The 19,948-nt window shown below is 48.7% G+C and overlaps 1 protein-coding gene across 1 annotated transcript in view; it reads right to left on the reverse strand.

Annotated features, from left to right (window-relative positions):
* Positions 1 to 1,228: 1,228 nt before the first annotated feature.
* unc13d (unc-13 homolog D (C. elegans)) overlaps positions 1,229 to 19,948 on the reverse strand; it is a 653,595-nt gene continuing 634,875 nt past the window's right edge. The window contains exons 22-24 of the mRNA XM_072481965.1: positions 6,721 to 6,813; positions 5,353 to 5,586; positions 1,229 to 1,384 (exon numbers count right to left, since the gene is read on the reverse strand). Of these exons, the coding sequence (XP_072338066.1) occupies positions 1,229 to 1,384; positions 5,353 to 5,586; positions 6,721 to 6,813 (483 nt within the window). The remainder of the gene's footprint in view (positions 1,385 to 5,352; positions 5,587 to 6,720; positions 6,814 to 19,948) is intronic.

Here is a 19,948-nt window from a genome sequence, read left to right on the forward strand (position 1 = left end):
TCCGTTTTGATGGCAGCCCGGGGTTTCTCGATGGCGTGGGGGCTGCCCCACAATGGGAAACCCCATTGTCCAGCCGGCGTAACGGATTATCCCGCCAGCAGGGTGAAATTAAATTCCAGTTAATTAAATCATCCATATGAAGAGAATTAAACAACCAACCAATCCATCTGAGCAACCTTTTAATCATTTTCAATGCTCCAGACGGTCCCCTTTATATTTTAATTGTTCGTATTACTTCTCCTTTATCATAGAAATCATAGAATCTCTACAGTGCAGAAGGAGGCCATTCAGTCCATCGTGTCCGTACCTACCCTCTGAAAGAGTACCTCACCAAGGCCCCCACACTGTAACTAACCTGCACATCCCTGGACGCTAAGGGGCAATTTAAAATGGTCAATCCACCTAACCTGCACATCTTTGGATTGTAGGAGAAAACCGGACCAATGCAGACACGGAGATAATGTACAAACTCCATACCGTCACCCAAGGTTGGAATTGAACCCGGGTCCCTGGTGCTGCGAGCCAGCAGTGCAAACCACTGTGCCACCAAGCTGCCCACCACTGTGCCGTTAGCAGTGCTAACCACCACCTTAATGACTTCAGAATACCCAAAGTCACTTTAAAGTATTTTTAAAGTGTAGTTTCTGGCGTAATGTAGGAAATGCAGCAGCTAATTTGCATGCAACAAGCTCCCACAAACAGTAAATGAGTTAGTACTCAGATAAACTGAATGATTTTGCTCGAGGGATAAATATTGGCGAGGACTCTGGGGAAAGAATCTTTTGCCTCCATCTGAGGGAGAAGGAAGGGCCTAGATTTAACATCTCATCCAAAATACAGTGGCCTGAATTTTCCACCAGCGGTGGCAGGTTCTCCAGCGAGCTGTGGAAGACGCCATTGCCTTCGGTGGGACTGGAAGATCCCACTGCCGGCCAATGGTGGGTCCCATCCACTGCTGGAAAGCACACTGAAGGTGGTGTGGGGGTGGTCCGGAAAGTCCCAGCTGACATTTCCAACACTGCAGCACTCCCTCGGAAATGGGTGGGTCAAGACTAGATTTTGTGTTCAAGTCTCTGGTGTGGGAATGAACACATAATCTCAAGTTATTACTGAGTCACAGCTCATTATAGACCAGGCTCAAACTGTAGTTCTGGGATCTTCAAGTTGGCTCATTCCTTTCAAAATTAAGCCATTGGAGAGCTATTTGGAATGACTTTCTACCTCCCTGTCAGAGATTGTCCAGATAGAACAACCCAAGTTTTGGATTTCTGTCACATATTTCTGCGACTGTTGTTAAGGTTGTAGTACTTACATTAACCACTGAAATATTGGCGTCACTTGGAGCTGATAGGTTGTCAATGTGTTTCTTTATGTCGGCCTGCAGCTGATAAACACAAAGACAAGAAGGGTTAGATTTGGTAAAATTGATTTGTATTAGCCAGGGACCTGCAGCCTTCGCGGATCTCAGATTTTAAAATTCCTAAACTCAGACCAAAATGCGAATATGAAAGAATTGGCTCCAATGGCTTAATTTTATAACAGGATGACAGGTGAAGACAATCATAACTGCATCAGCTTGACAAACAAGAAACTGAACCCAAGCAATGAGGGCAACGAGACTGTCCTCTTTTGCCTGGCAAAGGACATCTGTAGAACCAGTGACTTAGTCAAACATAAAATTTTGCTCTGGGTCAGTCTAGGTCAAGGAGGTTAATCTGCAGTTTCACTTTACACAGGTCCTGAGGGATATTTCTCATTGGCCTCTCCTGTTAACCTGTTGTAACTCCAGTGGAAGAAATAACAGGAATAGCCATTTAACTGTTTACACCATTTCACTGCTGGTTCTGCCTATCTTGAACCGAAGCTAGAGAAGAAGTTTGGGAAAACCCCACAGAAATTCATTCAAGGTGCGGATGTTTAGTCATCGCTCGTAATTTAATTTGTTGCTATTCAAATAAATAGAAAGTTTTGCTGTAATCCCTCCTCTAAGCAGGCCGTTTTTGTGGTTGAACTGCATTGGAAAAGAGGTCTCAGTTCAAAGAATAAAAGAAATCTCTTCAGTCATCATGTTCCTTGAAGCATTACCAGGACCTATTCTCCCAAACCATCATCAGAAAACTTGCACTATCAAAAAAATAACCGCTGAATGATGGTTGGAAACTTATGCAATTAAAAATAAGCAATGATTAATGGTTGGTGGGGAGCTTGACCTATTTTGGAAGCTCAATATCTACTGTTTAGCGTGATTTAAGAGAGGGTAAATCAGAGAACATGGTCACGATAGCTCCTGAGTGGTTATAAAAACCCAACTGGTTCAACAATTACCTTCTCAGAAGGGAGATGTTCACCTCTACTTTGTCCAGTCGATACTGAGTACAACTCCATTACTGACTCCTCATGTTCTCCTGAGGTGGTGTAGCAAGCTTCAGTTACACAAAAAATTGCTCCTCAAGAGGTCGCCTTGTCTGGGCAATGCGGGTTGCTCCAATAAAAAATTAAACAAAGAAGGAGCTTTTTCTCACTATGATGCATACACCCACATTCAATTACTGATAAGTGCGAGGTGATTCATTTTGGTAGGAAAAATTTGAATGCGGATTACAGGGTCAACGGCAGGGTTCTGAGGAATGTGGAGGAACAGAGAGATCTTGGGGTTCATGTCCACAGATCTCTGAAGGTTGCCACTCAAGTGGATAGAGCCATGAAGAAGGCCTATAGTGTGTTAGCGTTTATTAACAGGGGGCTTGAGTTTAAGAGCCGTGGGGTTATGCTGCAACTGAACATGACCCTGGTGAGACCACATTTGGAGTATTGTGTGCAGTTCTGGTCACCTCATTATAGGAAGAATGTGGAAGCATTGGAAAGGGTGCAAAGGAGATTTACCAGGATGCTGCCTGGATTGCAGGATAGGTCTTTTGAGGAAAGGTTGAGAGAGCTAGGGCTTTTCTCTTTGGCGCGGAGGAGGATGAGAGGCGACTTAATAGAGGTTTATAAGATGATGAGGGGGATAGATAGGGTGGATGTTCAGAGACTATTTCCTCGGGTGGATGTAGCTGTTACAAGGGGGCATAACTATAAGGTTCAGGGTGGGAGATATAGGAGGGATGTCCGAGGTAGGTTCTTTACTCAGAGAGTGGTTAGGGTGTGGAATGGACTGCCTGCTGTGATAGTGGAGTCGGACACTTTAGGAACTTTCAAGTGGTTATTGGATAGGCACATGGAGCACACCAGAATGACAGGGAGTGGGATAGCTTGATCTTGGTTTCGGACAATGCTCGGTACAATATCGAGGGCCGAAGGGCCTGTTCTGTGCTGTACTGTTCTATGTTCTACTATTCCCAATTAACTCAGTCTCTCGTCATTGATTAAGAAGGTGCAGCCACCTGCTCTACAAGTGGAACATGAGGAACACCCCAAAGTAACTGTGGCCATTCAAGTCAGACAATCAGCCACTATTGCCCTGAGATCTCCATCCTGATGACATTTCAACCATTCACACTACATCAGTTGAATCCGTTGTTAACCTCGACATCAAACTATAACTGCTTACCCAGCCAAACACAATATTGCCGTGAATTTCCTGCCAATTTTCCGGTCCTGCTGAAAATAAATTGAATTTTGGGTGGCACACTGCATCCCGAGATGGGTCCTGCCATGACATGGCGGGAAAACCCCAGACAGATATTGTGTATGGCTGGGGAAGCAGTTATAGCTTTATATATAACTATATGAATCAAGGTAATTACTGAAATCCTATCAAGTGGATCATGAATCAACAATCAAGAAACCAAGATTTCAGTCTGGACAAAGTGCAAGGGACCAAAACAGAGGGCGGAACCAGATTGTAACTGAATATAGATTAATTTGTTGTTTCTCAATTGTTGGATGTGGGGGTGGGGGTATGGGGTGGCATGGAGGTTTGGCAGATGTTCCACCCACCTGCCTCCTACATTGTTAGCTTGCTATAGAGAGTGTTCCGCTACCTCAGAAGCCGGTGTCATTTAATATTTTTCCAGTGGAGGCAGATAGTTCTTGTTCGGCAAGGGAATCAAAAGGTTACCGGGGGAGTTGGGAATCTGGAATTTGAAAAACAATCAGATCAGCATGCTGGCCTTCATTTCAAGAGGATTCAAATACAGGAGCAGGGATGTCTTGCTGCAATTATACAGGGCCTTGGTGAGGCCACATATTGTGTGCAGTTTTGGTCCCCTTCTCTGAGGAAGGATATTCTTGCTGTAGAGGGAGTGCAGTGAAGGTTTACCAGACTGATTCTTGGGATGGTGGGACAGACGTAGGAAGGGAGATTGAATCAGTTAGAATTATATTCGCTGGAGTTCAGAAGAATAAGGCGGGATCTCATCAAAACCTATATAATTCTAATAAGGTAGATGCAGGAAGGATGTTCCTGATGGTGGGTGTGTCCAGAACTAGGGGTCACAGTTTGAGGATATGGGGTAGACCATTTAGGACAGAGATGAGGAGATATTTCTTCACCCAGAGATCAGTCCAAAGATGTGCAGGTTAGGTGGATTGGCCATGCTAAATTGCCCTTAGTGTTCAAAATTGCCCTTAGTGTTGGGTGGGGTTGCTGGGTTATGGGGATAGGGTGGAGGTGTGGACCTTGGGTGGGGTGCTCTTTCCAAGGGCCGGTGCAGACTCGATGGGCCGAATGGCCTCCTTCTGCACTGTAAATTTTATCTATAGTGAGCCTGTGGAATTCGTTATCACAGGAAGTAGTTGAGGCCCAAAACATTGTATGTTTTCAAGTAGCTGTTAGATATAGTACGTAAGATGAAGGATTTCAAAGGCTTTGGGCAAAAAGCGAGTTTAGGCTATTGAGTTGGATGCTTAGCCATGATCATAAGGAATGGTGGAGCAGATCCAAAGGGCCGAATGGCCTACCCCTGCTCCTATTTCCTAAATTCATAAAAGACTTCATGGAAACTCATGTCTCCAGAGGGCTGGCATGAAAACTCAGATTTTATCACGGAATTGATCCCAGGGGGGTATCAGTTACCCTACTCTATGTAATTCTAGCTCCATTGGAGCAAACCATTCCCCGGTGCCACGCTGTTTTGGTCTGGGACTGGCTTTTAGTACCCATAGGGGTTTTGCCATGTGCTGCTTCACTTCCTGTTGACAAATAGGACTGAGCGCTGCTAATCTGAATTCCCCAAATATGCAGATGAGCCCTGTCCTGGGAATTGGAACGGGATTAGAATAGGTAGCTGCAAGCAACTGGATCCTACCCCTGCTACTCATTGAGTGGTGAAACAGACATCCCACGGTTTTCAGTCCTTAATTTTTCCTGTAGTGTTAGATATTCAGATTACATTGAAGTGTTTTCAGTACCTTCTGTGCAAGGGTTTGGATCACACCCTCGATCTTCTTGTTAATGGAACTGTTGATTGTTTCAAGTTGGGTGAGCAGTGTGTGTTGGATCTGGTCCCCTGAAATCATGTTGGCTGTTTCTTCCTTCAGGCCTTGCCAGTCTAGGTCTTCTGGCAGCTTGGAAATAACCTCCCGCAGTTGCTTCATGTTATTGAGAACCACACATAATTGTAGTGACCTCACTCCACTTATTGACTAGGGATGAAAGTAGAGTGAACATAAGAACATAACATAAGAACTATGAGTAGGAGTAGGCCACCTGGCCCTTCAAGCCTGCTCTGCCATTCAATGAGATCATGGCTGATCTTTTGCGGACTCAGCTCCACTTTCCCGCCTGAGCGCCATAACCCTTTATTCATTTATTCTTCAAGAAACTATCTATCTTTATCTGGAAAACATTTAATGAAGGAGCCTCAACTGCTTCACTGGGCAGGAAATTCCACAGATTCACAACCCTTTGGGTGAAGAAGTTCCTCCTAAACTCAATCCTAAATCTACTTCCCCTTATTTTGAGGTTATGCCCCCTAGTTCTGCTTTCACCCGCTAGTGGAAACAGCCATATGTCACTCAATAGATTTCTTCAGCCTCTATTGACATTTTTTATTTAAACTGAGAATCTACAATAATGGACCAATACCTACCAAGATTGAAAGGAATAAGGAGGCGATATGTTGATTGATACGTGGATTGGCCATGCTAAATTGCCCCTTAATGTCCAAAAGGTTAGGTGTCATTAAGGGTGATAGAGCCTGGGTAAGTAGGGTGCTCTTTCGGAGGATAGGTGCAGACTCAATGGGCCGAATGGCCTCCTTCTGCGCTATAGGGATTCCATGATATAGCCCACCCCATCCAACAAAACTCCACTCTCAGTAAGTGAGGCTGGGAACTCTAGAGCTGATTTTCCTCTGACACACACCTGACTTGGACATATCCGTGCTCCTTCCTCATCGCTAAGATAATATCCTGGAATTCCCAATACAACATCACTGTGGGACTACACAAGGGCCACATTGGCTCAAGGAGAAAGCCCAACAGCTCGAGGAGAAGGCCCAACAGCACATTTGCAGGGCAGGTAGGGGAATGGGTAATAAAAGTCAACCTTGTCAGTAACCTCCACATCTGAGAATAAATTTTGTTTTCAACGATGTGTCTCTATCACAAACTACCTGGACTGAATCAATATTCTTCTGCTTGCGGGAATTCTTAACAAAATGCAGGTTAGCTTTTACCAATGTCGGCAAGAGGCCTCAAGGAGATGCAAATGTTTTGTATCTTCTAATGACATGTTTAACGAGGTGCAGTTCCAAATGAGTTACAGTCAACACTCACATCACTTGAGTTTACTCGATAGTCTTTAAATGACAGTTCTTCTGCCCTCTCTTCGATTAGTCGACAGTACATTAATGCAATCTTGCCCATGTCCTGGAACATAAAGTATCCATAAGAGTTGGTAACTCTACAAGCACAAGTAAGTCAAACAGAATAGGCAGAGATTCCTTTTCAGAGTGACGACGCACACAGTTTCTCACATCAGATTACCTCCACAAACTGGTGAATGTCCACCCTCTTTCACTGGTGTGTTTGATTATCAATGAGCTGAAGCAGAAATCCTAGACGGAGTGATGATACAGCAGAGAGGTTGTAACTGGATTCTACCTCATTGATGTTTTACATGAACCACTGCGTGTTTTTCATAGAATTTACAGTGCAGAAGGAGGCCATTCGGCCCATCGAGTCTGCACCGGCCCATGAAAGAGCGCCCAACCCAAGGTCAACACCTCCACCCTATCCCCATAACCCAGTAAATCCCACCCAACACTAAGGGCAATTTTGGACACTAAGGGCAATTTACCATGGCCAATCCACCTAACATGCACATCTTTGGACTGTGGGAGGAAACCGGAGCACCCGGAGGAAACCCACGCACACACGGGGAGGATGTGCAGACTCCGCACAGACAGAGACCCAAGCCGGAATCGAACCTGGGACCCTGGCGCTGTGAAACAATTGTGCTATCCACAATGCTACCGTGCTGCCCCAGCAGCTTGCACAAAATATTTTGTCATTTTTTTTTTCTCAGGTTTGTTCAAATCTTGTGACTTCAAAATTCACTGGGAATTGGACAGCACGGTGGCGCAGTGGTGAGCACTGTTGCCTCACGGTGCCGAGGTCCCAAGTTCGATCCCAGCTCTGGGTCACTGTCCATGTGGAGTTTGCACATTCTCTCCTTGTTTGCGTGGGTTTCGCCCCCACAACCCAAAAAAGATGTGCAGGGTAGGTGGATTGGCCACACTAAATTGCCCCTTAATTGGAAAACATGAATTGGGTACTCTAAATTTAAAAAACAAAAACAAATTCATGGGGAATGGTTTGTCAGGGATTTCAACTTGGTGTTAAGCACCAATATATAACCCCCGCCCCCACCCACCCCCCATCCCAGCTACTGGCCCCCAGGCTACCTTACTATAAATGACACTGATAACACCAACACCACTGGAGGTGCATCTTTGGTGGAAATGCCTAGATCTGGGTTGGTGGGTATTGGCAACTACTGAGTGCCTCTGAGAAAATAAATTTGTAGCTCCCTTACCCTTCTCTGGAATGGAGTCAATAATACAAAGTTTTAAACCTTCAGCAGGCTCGAACCTAGACCCCTTGGAAACTTGCTACCCCCATGGAGGTGCTCAGTAAATTTTCTTTCAACAAGTGTAGCACAGCCAGGGATGCATCAGGTCTTTTTAAATTCCAACCCCAACCTCCACCATGCCCATTTTGCTGCTATCCTGCCATTCACACGTCCTCTGGACATTTTGGTTTCTTTACTCGTTTCATTCGGCCAAGACGTTGAGTTTAAAAATTGGCAAGACATGCTGCAGCTTTATAGAACCTTAGTTAGGCTGCACTTGGAATATAGTGTTCAGTTCTGGTCGCCACACTGCCAGAAGGATATGGAGGCTTTAGCGAGGGTACAGAAAAATTTACCAGGATGTTGCCGGTATGGAGGGCATTAGGTAAGAGGAGAGGTTGGAGAAACTTGTTTTGCTCGCACTGGAACGACAGAGGTTGAGGGGTGACCTGTAGAAGTCTACAAGATTATGAGGGGCATGGACAGAGTGGATAGTCAGAAACTCTGCCTTGGTTGGAAGAGTCAATTACTAGGGGGCATAGGTTTAAGATGCGAGAAGCTAGGTTGAAAGGAGATGTACGAGACAAGTTACCCACAGAGGGTAGTGGGTGCCTGGAACTCGCTGCCGGAGGAGGTGGTGGAAGCAGATACGATAGTGACTTTTAAGTGGCGTCTTGACAAATACATGAATAGGATGGGAATAGACAGATATGGTTCTCGGAAGGGTTTTAGTTGAGACGGGCAGCATGGTCGGTGCAGGCTTGGAGGGCCGAAGGGCTTGTTCCTGTGCTGTAATTTTCTTTGTTCTCTATTACTACTCCATTTGTCTTGCACCAGGGAACTTTTCATCATTTAATCTGACCTGTCCTTCATCCGATCACAGACCTTCCCTAATGTTTTACTTCCCATCCTCCCCTTTTCACCAGCTCAAAACCTGTTACATTTTTAACTTAGTTTTTCAAAAATATTTTTATTGAAATATTTTTATTTTTATTGAAGAAATGTTTTGTGGTGTATATATTCACCATAATATAAGTTGGCTGTATAGTACTGTGGCCTATGGCCAGGGAATGGTAATCTGATCTCCTTCCATGTATTGTAGTGGAACCCCGGTGGGCTCTGCCTCTGGCTCAGCACCCCCCCCCCCCTGGCGGTATATAGACCTGCCGCCTGTGGGCGGCGCTCATTGTTACAGCAGTCACAGTCAGGCAAGTTCTTGGATAATAAAGCCTATGTTCACTCGTTCTCATCGTCTTGTAGTGAGTTGATGGTACATCAATTTATTATCCAAAGACATCACGATGGAAGCCGATCTGAAGCCTGATAAACTGGAACCCGCGCACGAGCAGCAGAAGCTAAGGAAATCTTCTCCCACTGGCTCCGCTGTTTTGAAGCCTACCTCGACTCCTCTGAAACGCCTCCCTCCGACGCCTCAAGCTGCGCCTCCTCCACGCCCGGGTGAGCCACCGAATCTCGGGTATGATTGAGGATGCAGTCACGTACGAAGCAGTAGTCGCGATTCTAAAGAGACAGTTCGTGAAGCCAGTGAACAAAGTGTTCGCGCGGCACCTCCTCACTACCCGCCGTCAACGCGCCAGGGAATGGCTGGACGAGTATCTAGAGAACCTGACACTGCAACTGCAACTACAGGGATGTGAAGGCCGATGAGCACATGAGGCTGATGATCCGGGACACATACGTGGCTGGGGTCCGGTCTAACTACGTCCGGCAGCGACTGCTGGAAAATGGGGCCACTGATCTACAGGAGACGGTAAAACTAGCCACCTCGTTAGAGGTGGCCTACCAGAGCCTCAGTGCGTTCCCGGCAGACCCAGCGACCCCTCGTGGGCACCACACGCTATGTACCAGGCCTGTGCCGCGCAGTTGCCCGTTCAGCCCAAGGGACCGTCTTGCTACTTCTCCGGTCAGGGCCAACACCCCCGGCAGCGTTGCCCAGCCTGCACCGCGACATGCAGCGACTGCGGCAAAAAGGGACATTTTGCCAGAGTTTGTCTGGCCCGATCCAAAGCCCAGAAGTCAAAAGCTTACCAGGCCCGATCCACGGACTCGCAGGCCCACAGACCCCACAATGTGGCTGCGTGCCTGCCGGTACTGCCCCCTTCAGACGCGTCATCTGCCTTGTGCAGCTCGTGGGGGGTGCCATATTGCCCACCATCTTCAACACCAACCGACACGTGCGACCGATGGGGTGGCCATCTTATGACCCCGATACCTCCGACCACGCAGACTACCCGCAGCTCAGCGCAGTCACCCTCGACCAGTCACGGCCAAAACATCTGAAGAATTCGATGATGGCCATCCGGGTAAATGGCCGCGAGACCCCCTGTCTTTTCGACTCCGGGAGCACAGAGAGCTTCGTCCACCCCGACACGGTAAGGTGCTGCTCCCTCCACATCTACCCTGCCTCCCAGACAATCTCCCTTGCCTCCGGATCCATTCGGTACAGATCGGGGGGTACTGTGTCGCGAACCTCGCGATACAGGGCGCTGAGTACGCCCATTTTAAACTGTATGTCCTCCCTCACCTCTGCGCCCCCCTACTACTTGGACTCAACTTCCAATGCAGTCACCGAAGCCTGACCCTAAAATTCGGCAGACCCCTACCCCCTCGCGACCCTTAAGGTCACCCCCCTTCGCTCTTTGCGAACCTCACCCCTGACTGTAAGCCCGTCGCCACCAGGAGCAGGCGGTACAGTGCACAAGACATGACTTTTATCAAGTTGGAGGTCCAGCGACTCTTGAGGGAGGGGGTCATCGAGGCCAACAACAGCCCCTGGAGAACACGAGTGGTGGTTGTCAGGACCTGGGAAAAGAATCAGATGGTTGTGGACTGCAGCCAGACCATAAACTGGTTCACGCAATTTTGATGCGTAACCCCTCCCCCGCATAGCGGAGATGGTCAACCAGATCGCACAGTACCGGGTGTTCTCCACAGTAGACCTGAAGTCTGCCTACCACCAGCTCCCGATCCGCCCGGAAGATCGCCACTACACTGCTTTTGAAGCAGCCGGCCGACTCTTCCACTTCCTCAGGGTCCCTTTCGGCGTCACTAATGGGGTCTCGGTCTTCCAGAGAACGATGGACTGAATGGTGGACCAGTGTGGGCTGCGGGCTACATACCCGTACTTGGACAATGTTACCATCTGCAGTCATGATCAGCAGGACCACAACGCCAACCTTCAGAGGTTCCTCCAGACCGCCCAATCCCTCAATCTCACATATAACAAGGAGAAGTGCGTTTTCCGCACAACCTGGCTAGCCATCCTCAGCTATGTCGTGGAAAACGGGGTCCTAGGGCCCGACCCCGACAGCATGCGCCCCTCATGGAACTTCCCTTTCCCCACAGCCTCAGGGCCCTCAAACGCTGCCTGGGACTATTCTCCTAGTACGCCCAGTGGGTCCCCAACATATGCGGACAAAGCCCGCCCACTTATCAAAGCCACTATATTCCCCCTGACGGCTGAGGCCCGCTCGGCCTTCAGCCGCATCAAGGCCGATATCACAAAGGCCGCGATGCACGCAGTGGACGAGTCCGTCCCCTTCCAGGTAGAGAGCGATGCGTCAGACGTCGTTCTGGCCGCCACCCTCAACCAGGCGGGCAGGCCAGTAGCCTTCTTTTCTAGAACCCTCCACGCCTCCGAGATTCGACACTCCTCTGTCGAGAAGAAAGCGCAAGCCATTGTGGAAGCGGTGCAGCATTGGATGCACTACCTAGCCGGTAGGAGGTTCACCCTTGTCACCGACCAACGGTAGGTCGCCTTTATGTTCGACAACGCACAACGGGGCAAAATTAAAAAAGACAAAACCTTGAGGTAGAGGATCGAACTCTCCACCTATACTTACAATATCAAGTATCGTCCTGAGGAGCTCAACGAGCCCTCAGATGCCCTGTCCCACAGCACATGCTCCTGCGCGCAAGATGACCGACTTCGGGCTATCCACAATGACCTCTGTCACCCGGGGGTCACTCGGCTTTAGCCACTTTATTAAGGCCCGCAATCTGCCCTACTCCACCGAGGAGGTCAGGGCCATGACCAGGGATTCCCAAGTCTGCGCAGAGTGCAAACCGCACTTCTACGAGCCAGACAAGGCCCACCTGGTAAAGGCCTCCCGGCCCTTTGAGCGCCTCAGTATCGATTTCAAAGGGCCCCTCCCTTCCACCAACCGCAATATATACTTCCTGACCGTCATTGGCGAGTACTCCGCCTTCCCCTTCGCTATCCCATGTCCCGACATGACCTCGGCCACTGTTATAAAGGCACAGCACAGCATTTTCACCCTGTTCGGTTTCCCTGCATACGTCCACAGTGACCGGGGCACCTCTTTCATGAGCGATGAGCTGCGTCAGTACCTGCTCAGTAAGGGCATCGCCTCGAGCAGGACTACGAGCTACATCCCACAGGGAAACAGGCAGGTGGAAAGGTATGGAAGGCTGTTCTTCTTGCCTTTCGGTCTAGAAGTCTCCAGATTCCTCGCTGGCAGGAGGTCCTCCCCGAAGCGCTCCACTCCATTAGATCGCTCCTCTGCACAGCCACAAACGAGACCCCTCACGACCGTTTGCTTGTCTTCCCTCGGAAGTCCATCTTCCATCTTGGCTGACAACTCCTGGACCTGTCCTTCTCCGGAAGCATACGAGGTGCCATAAAACTGACTCCCTGGTCGAGAGGGTCCAGCTGCTGCACGCCAACCGCCAATATGCCTACGTCGTGCACCAAGACGGACGGCAAGATACGGTCTCCCTCCGGGACCTGGCGCCCGCTGGTTCCCATGTCAACGTGCCCCCCTCCCCACCGCCTACCGCTACCCCCGAATCCCTCACCCCCCCCCCCCGGGGCTCCTGTACTGTCCTGCGCCTACACTGCCGCCATCCACCACCCCCCTGCCTACCCTCACCCCTCAACCGTCGCCGACACGCCGGACCGAAACTCCAGACAACACGCTCCCTTACCCGCCGCACCGCCAGAGCTGAGGAGGTCCAAAAGAACAATCCGGCCTCCAGACAGATTGAACGTGTGATTGACCCCACTTCACCCCCGTTGGACTTCATTTTTAATAGGGGGTGAATGTGGTGAATGTATTCACCATAATATAAGTTGTCTGTATAGTACTGTGGCCTATGGCCAGGGAATGGTAATATGATCTCCTTCCATGTATTGTACTGGAACCTTGGTGGGCGCCGCCTCTGGCTCCGCCGCCCCGTGGCGGTATATAGACCTGCCGCCTGTGGATGGCGCTCATTGTTACAGCAGTCACAGGCAGGCAAGTTCTTGGATAATAAAGCCGATGTTCACTCGTTCGCATCACCTTGTAGTGAATTGATGGTACATCATGTTTCATTATAACAAAATAAACAACAAACTAAACAGCAATAACAAAGGTACAACACATGAAGAGCACAATCATTGATAACAACCCCACTAAATCACAACCCTTCAATATATAACTAAAAAACTAAACTCCCCCGCCCCAACGGCTGACGGTGACTTAACTCAGAGGGGGCGATTCTCAGGCTTCGTTGCACCTTTGCTCGAGCGAGACGAAGCTGGTGAGTAGCGGGATAGGCCGAAAACTAGAACCACGTCAGGCACCAAACGGTTTGCGATGCAACCAGCCCGTTCTCCTCTCAAACAAGTATACCATTTTGGATACTGTTGGGGGGAAAGCCTATCAGGGGAAAACAACAGCAGCCAGAACAGTGGCACTGTTGCTCAGCAGGGGAAGGCAAAGTGCAGGAGATAGATAGTTATAGGGGACCCTATAGTAAGGGGCACAGATAGGTGCTTCTGTGGACTTGAAAGAGACTCCAGGATGGTGTGTTGCCCCCCTGGTGCCATGGTCAAGGATGCCTCTGAGCGAACACAGGAAATCCTGAAGGGGGAGGGTGAACAGCCAGAGGTCGTAGTACACATCATATTGGTATGAACAACATAGGCAGGAAGAGTGATGAGGTTCTGCAGAAGGAGTTCAGGGAGAAGGCACTAAGCTAAAAAGACAGACCTCTAGAGTAGTAATCTCAGGATTACTCCCTGTGCCGTGTGCCAGTGAGGCTAGAAATAGGAGGATAGTGCAGCTAAATATGTAGCTAAACTGGTGGTGTAGGAGGGAGGGTTTCAGATTTCTGGACCATTGGATCTCTTCTGGGGCAGGTGTGACCTGTACAAGAAGGACGGGTTGATTGTAAACTGGTAGGGCACCAACATCCTGGCTGGGAGGTTTGCTAGAGTCACTCGGGAGGATTTAAACTAATATGGCAGGGGGGTGGGAACCAGACCATTAGTTTAGAAGGTGTAATAACTGAAGGGGAAATAGAGAACAAAAAAAAGAGAACAATATCACCTTGTCTGCCCAAAAGCAGTGCTTTGAAATGTATTTGTTTCAACACCAGAAGTATAGCAGGTAAAGCAGTTGAACTTCGAGCACTTATTAGTACTTGGAACTATGATGTTGTGGCTATCGCAGAAACATGGTTAAAGGAAGGGCAGGATTGACAGCGGAATGTTGGAGGATATAGATGCTTCAGGAGAGATAGAGGGGGATGTAAAAGGGGTGGGGGAGTAGCATTACTGGTTAAGAAGAATATTATAGCCGTACTGCGGGAGGACACTTCTGAGGGCTCATACAATGAGGCAATCTGGGTAGAGCTCAGGAACAGGAAGGGGGCAATCACAATGTTGGGGGTTTATTACAGGCCCCCAACCTCCAGTGAGAGATAGAGGAGCAGATAAGTAGAGAGATTTTGAATAGGTGCAAAAGTAACAGGGTTGTTGTGGTCGGGGATTTTAGCTTCCCCTGTAATGACTGGTGCTCACTTAGTGCTAGGGGTTTGGATGGGGCAGAGTTTTTAAGATGTATCCAGGAAGGCTTCTTGATGCAATTTGTAGATATTCCAACTGGGGAAGAGGCAATACTGGACCTGGTATCGGGGAATGAGTCTGGACAGGTGGTTGAGGTTACAGCAGGGGAACATTTTGGGAGTAGTGATCACAATTCCGTAAGTTGCAGGGTACTTTTGGATAGGGATGAGGGTAATCCTCGTGTTAAGGTGCTGAACTGGGGAAAGGCAAATTTTGATAACATTAGACTGGAATTGAAGGATTTGGATTAGGTGTGGCTGTTGGAGGGTAAATCAACATCGGACATGTGGGAGTCTTTAAAGTGACAGTTGATTAGCATTCAGGAAAGTCACGTTCCTGAGAGAACAAAGTGTATGGGAAGTTTAGGGCACCTTGAATAACGAGGAATATTGTGAACCTCGTCAAAAAAAAAAAGGAGGCTTTTGTACGGTCAAAAAGAGTGAGGACAGTCGAAACCCTTGAGGAGTATAAAGAAAGTAGGAAGGTACTGAATGAAATTAGGAGGGCTAGGAGGGGTCATGAAAAGTTCTTGGCAAGTAGGATTAAGGTGAATCCCAAAACGTTTTATTCATATGTAAAAATCAAGAGGGTGGCCAGGGAAAGGAGGTGGGGGGGGGGGGGGTGGGGGGGAGTGGGGGGGGGGGGGGTGGGGGGGGGGGGTGGGGGTGCGCGAATCCCGTCACGCCACTCCGATGGCGGGGGGGCCTATGTTCCTCTGTGCCAGGCCCCTTGTTGGGAGCAGGCGCAGAGACGGAAGTGGCGCGCATGCGCGGTCCGGTGCCAGCCGTGTAGGGCCGGCTTTCGGTGCCGGAGCAGTGCACAGCACTTCGGCGCCGTTATAGCCCCCAAGGAAAGGGAGAATGACTGGGCCTGGAGGCCCATTGACGCCAGCGTCGCTCGCGCTGGTTTTGACGCCGGCGTCAACACTTGGCCAGGATTTCGGAGAATCCTGGCCATTAAGGTTGATAGATCTCCTGGACCGGATGGGATTTACCTCAGAATACTGAGGGAAGCAAGGGAGGAAATTGTTGGGGCTTTAACTGACATCTTTGTATCCTCTTTGGCTAGAGGTGAGATCCCAGGGGACTGGAGAACAGCTAATGTAACACCACTGTTTAAGAACGTTTGCATGGATAATCCAGGAAACTATAGGCTGGTGAGCCTCACGTCGGTAGGAGGTAAATTATTGGAGAGAATTCTCAGGGACAGGATTTATACCCATTTGGAAACAAATGGACTCATAAGTGATAGACAGCGTGGTTTTGTGAAGGGGAGGTCGTGCCTCACTAACTTGATCACATTTTTTTAGGAGGTGACAAGGATAATTGATGAGGGGATGGCGGTGGATGTTGTTTTCATGGCAGACTGGTACAAAAGGTGAAGTCACCCGTGATCAGAGATGAGGTGGTAAGATGGATACAAAACTGGCTTGGTGACAGAAGGCAAAGGATAGCAGTAGAATGATGTTTTTTCTGAATAGAAGGTTGTGACTTGTGGTGTTCCACAGGAACCTGAGCTTGGGCCTTTGTTGTTTGTAGTGTACATAAACGATTTGGAGGAATATGTAGCTGGTCTGATTAGTAAGGTTGCGGATGACACCAAGGTTGGTGGAGTGCCAGATAGCGTTGAGGATTGTCAGAGGATACAGCAGGACAGAGATAGGTTGGCGACTTGGGCAGAGAAATGGCAACGGAGTTTAATCCAGACAAATGTGAGGTAATCCATTTTGGTAGGACTGACAAAAATTATACCATAAATGGCAAAACTCTGAGGAATATAGAATGTCAGAGAGATCTTGTCGTGCAGGATCACAGATCTTTGAAAGTGGCAACACAAGTGGACAAGGTATTCAAGAAAGCAAATGGAATACTTACCTTCATTGGACAGGACATTGAGTATAAAAACTTTCAAGCCATGTTCCAGTTGTATAGAACCTTGGTCAGGCCTAGTGCAGTCCAAGCGAATCGACGAGAAGCCCATGGGGCCTCGTTAAGTGGACAGTTCATATTGAATAGCATTGCTGGCCTCGCTGAGCCAAGCACTGGGAAGATCACAGCAATTCAAACTCGCTACCACACTTTGAAAATTTTTCCAGAGAATCGCGCCCATTGAATCACTACAGTGCAGAAGGAGGTCATTCGGCCCATCGGGTCTGCACTGATCCTCTGAAAGAGTACCATTCCTATTCCTGTTAACCAGCAACCCCACATAACCTTTCGGACACAAAGGGGCAATTTAGCATGGCCAATCCACTTAACCTGCATATCTTTGGACTGTGGGAGGAAACCAGAGAACCCAGTGAAACGCACACAACATGGAGAGAATGTACAAACTCCACAGACATTTAGCCACTCTGGAATTGAATCCAGGTCCCTGGTGCTGTGAGGCAACAGTGCTAACCACTGTGCCACCCCACTGATAAAAGAAATGAATGGCTGCTATCTCTAGAAGAACCCTTCTACCATCCCCCTACTAGTGTACTTGACCTTCGGTAGATATAGGAACTCCATCAGGTCATCCAGCCAGGCTGAGGCACTGGGCGGAGTAAGAGATCTCCACCCAAGCAGAACTCGCCTCTGGGCTATCAATGAGGCAAATGCAAGAACATTCGCCTCCACCCCCGTCTGCAGCCACCGGCGAGTCCGAAACGCAGAAAATGGCCTCAGGCGGACAAGGCTGCAGCTCAATACCAAGAATCCCTGATATGGTGCTAAAGAAGGAGACCCAGCAGCTTACAAGTTTAGGATACGACCAGAACATTATGGGTATGATTCATCGGCCCCCGAGAATAACGTTCGCATCCTGGAGAGAAAAAAAAAACACACCCTCGTCTTGGCCAAACATGCCCTGTGCATCACCTTGAACTGAGTCAAGCTGAGCCTAGCACAGGAGGAGGTTAAGTTGACCCTGTGAAGAGCCTTATTCCACCACCATCCCGTCAAAAACCGGATCAGCTCATCCTCCTGCTTCCTCATCACCTCATCCAACGAAGCCTGCTCCACCAACAGGATCAGGTCATAAATTCCTAAATTTGCTCCTCACCCCACTTGGCTACGATCTTATTCAAGAGGGAGGGTGAAGGTGCTAAGGGAAATGAAGAGATCGCCGCACACAACAAATTGCAAACCTGGAAATGTATTAAATTAGACCTCGGGAGACAAACCTATCCTCCACAAACAGGTCCCCAAACCCCTCCGGACTCTCCTTCCCCCATGACCTGAACTTCGAGTCTAAACCCGCTGGCACATTGAGATAATGCCTACAAATAGGGGATAAAAATTACATGGAGCCGAGCTTAAAACGTTGACTGAACTACCCCCAAAATCTCAGTGAGGAGACTATTACCAGACTAAGAACAAGGAAAAGCACAGGAACAGGCCCTTCGGCCTAACTAAAAAGAAACCTTCTGCCCTTACTCAGTATGTAACCCTGACACTTGGGTTTCCTGGGCGCTGGTTGTGATCCTGCAATCCTGCATGCGTACTCAATGGGAAATTGCATATGGAGGTAAGCCACACACGCGCGCAGCCAATGAGACTGTCGACCATTAGAAGGATTGCAGAACTGACAAACTATTAGAAAAGTTAACATGAGGAGTAATTGGAGTCAAGATCCAATAGACAGTGAAAACAGCGCGGGAGGAGAGCGAGCCGGGACATTGAAAACAGCGCGAGAGGAGAGGCAGCCGGGAGAGTGAAAACAGCGCGGGAGGAGAGACAGCCGGCACAGTGAAAACAGCGCGGAAGATTTAAAAAGCGCGGGAGGAGAGACAGCCGGGACATTGAAAACAGCGCGGGAGGAGAGACAGCCGGGACAGTGAAAACAGGGCGAGAGGAGAGACAGCCGGGACATTGAAAACAGCGCGGGAGGAGAGACAGCCGGGACATTGAAAACAGCGCGAGAGGAGAGACAGCCGGGACATTGAAAACAGCGCGGGAGATTTAAAAAGCGCGGGAGGAGAGACAGCCTGGACAGTGAAAACAGCGCGAGAGGAGAGAAAGCCGGGAGATTTAAAAAGCGCGGGAGATTTAAAAAGCGCGGGAGGAAAGAGAGCTGGGACATTGAAAACAGCACGAGAGGAGAGAGAGCCGGGAGATTTAAAAAACGCGGGAGATTTAAAAAGCGCGGGAGCGGAGAGTCAGAGCGGAGATTTTAAAAGATCGCGGCCTAGTTTCGGGAGCCGTTCGGAGGAGGAGGAGCAGTCTCTGTCAGGGAGAGAACCTGAGAACATCTAAGACACTCAGAAGGTAAGAAGATAAGTAAGTGATTTTTACTCATTTTTACTTTTATACCTTTGTCAAATTGTGTGTGTCGGGGGGAAACAGAAAAGCTGTGACCTGAGTGGCTGGTTGGGAATCTACACTAAATTAAAAAAATTAATTATTGGTAACTAATTAAACATAATTACTTAATTATAATTTAGAGGGGTATCTAAGCCAGAGATCGGAGAGTACTATATTTAGCTTTCGCATTTATATTAGAAATCTAGTGCTAGGAAACAGATAGTTAACAGTAACTTTAAAAAAAAATATATATAAAAAATTTCTTTAAACTTTTAATTTTAATTAATTGACGCAATGTCAGTTAGAGGGGTGCAGTGCTCGGACTGTGAGATGTGGCAGGTCCGGGAGGCTTCCAGCGTCCCGGGTGGCTTCATCTGCAGAAAGTGCACCCAACTGGAGCTCCTCACAGACCGCATGGTTCGGTTGGAGCAGCAATTGGATGCACTTAGGAGCATGCAGGTGGCGGAAAGCGTCATAGATCGCAGTTATATAAATATGGTCACACCCAAGGTGCAGGCAGAGAAATGGGTGCCCACCGTAAAGGGCAGGCAGTCAGTGCAGGAATCCCCTGTGGTTGTCCCCCTCTCGAACAGGTATTCCCCTTTGGATACTGTCGGGGGGGGGGGATAGCCTATCAGGGGAAAACAGCAGCAGCCAGAGCAGTGGCACCATGGCTGGCTCTGATGTTCAGAAGGGAGGGTCAAAGCGCAGAAGAGCAATAGTAATAGGGGACTTTATAGTCAGGGGCACAGATAGGTGCTTCTGTGGACGTGA

Source organism: Scyliorhinus torazame, chromosome 18 (genome assembly GCF_047496885.1).
Source record: "Scyliorhinus torazame isolate Kashiwa2021f chromosome 18, sScyTor2.1, whole genome shotgun sequence".
NCBI lineage: Eukaryota > Metazoa > Chordata > Chondrichthyes > Carcharhiniformes > Scyliorhinidae > Scyliorhinus > Scyliorhinus torazame.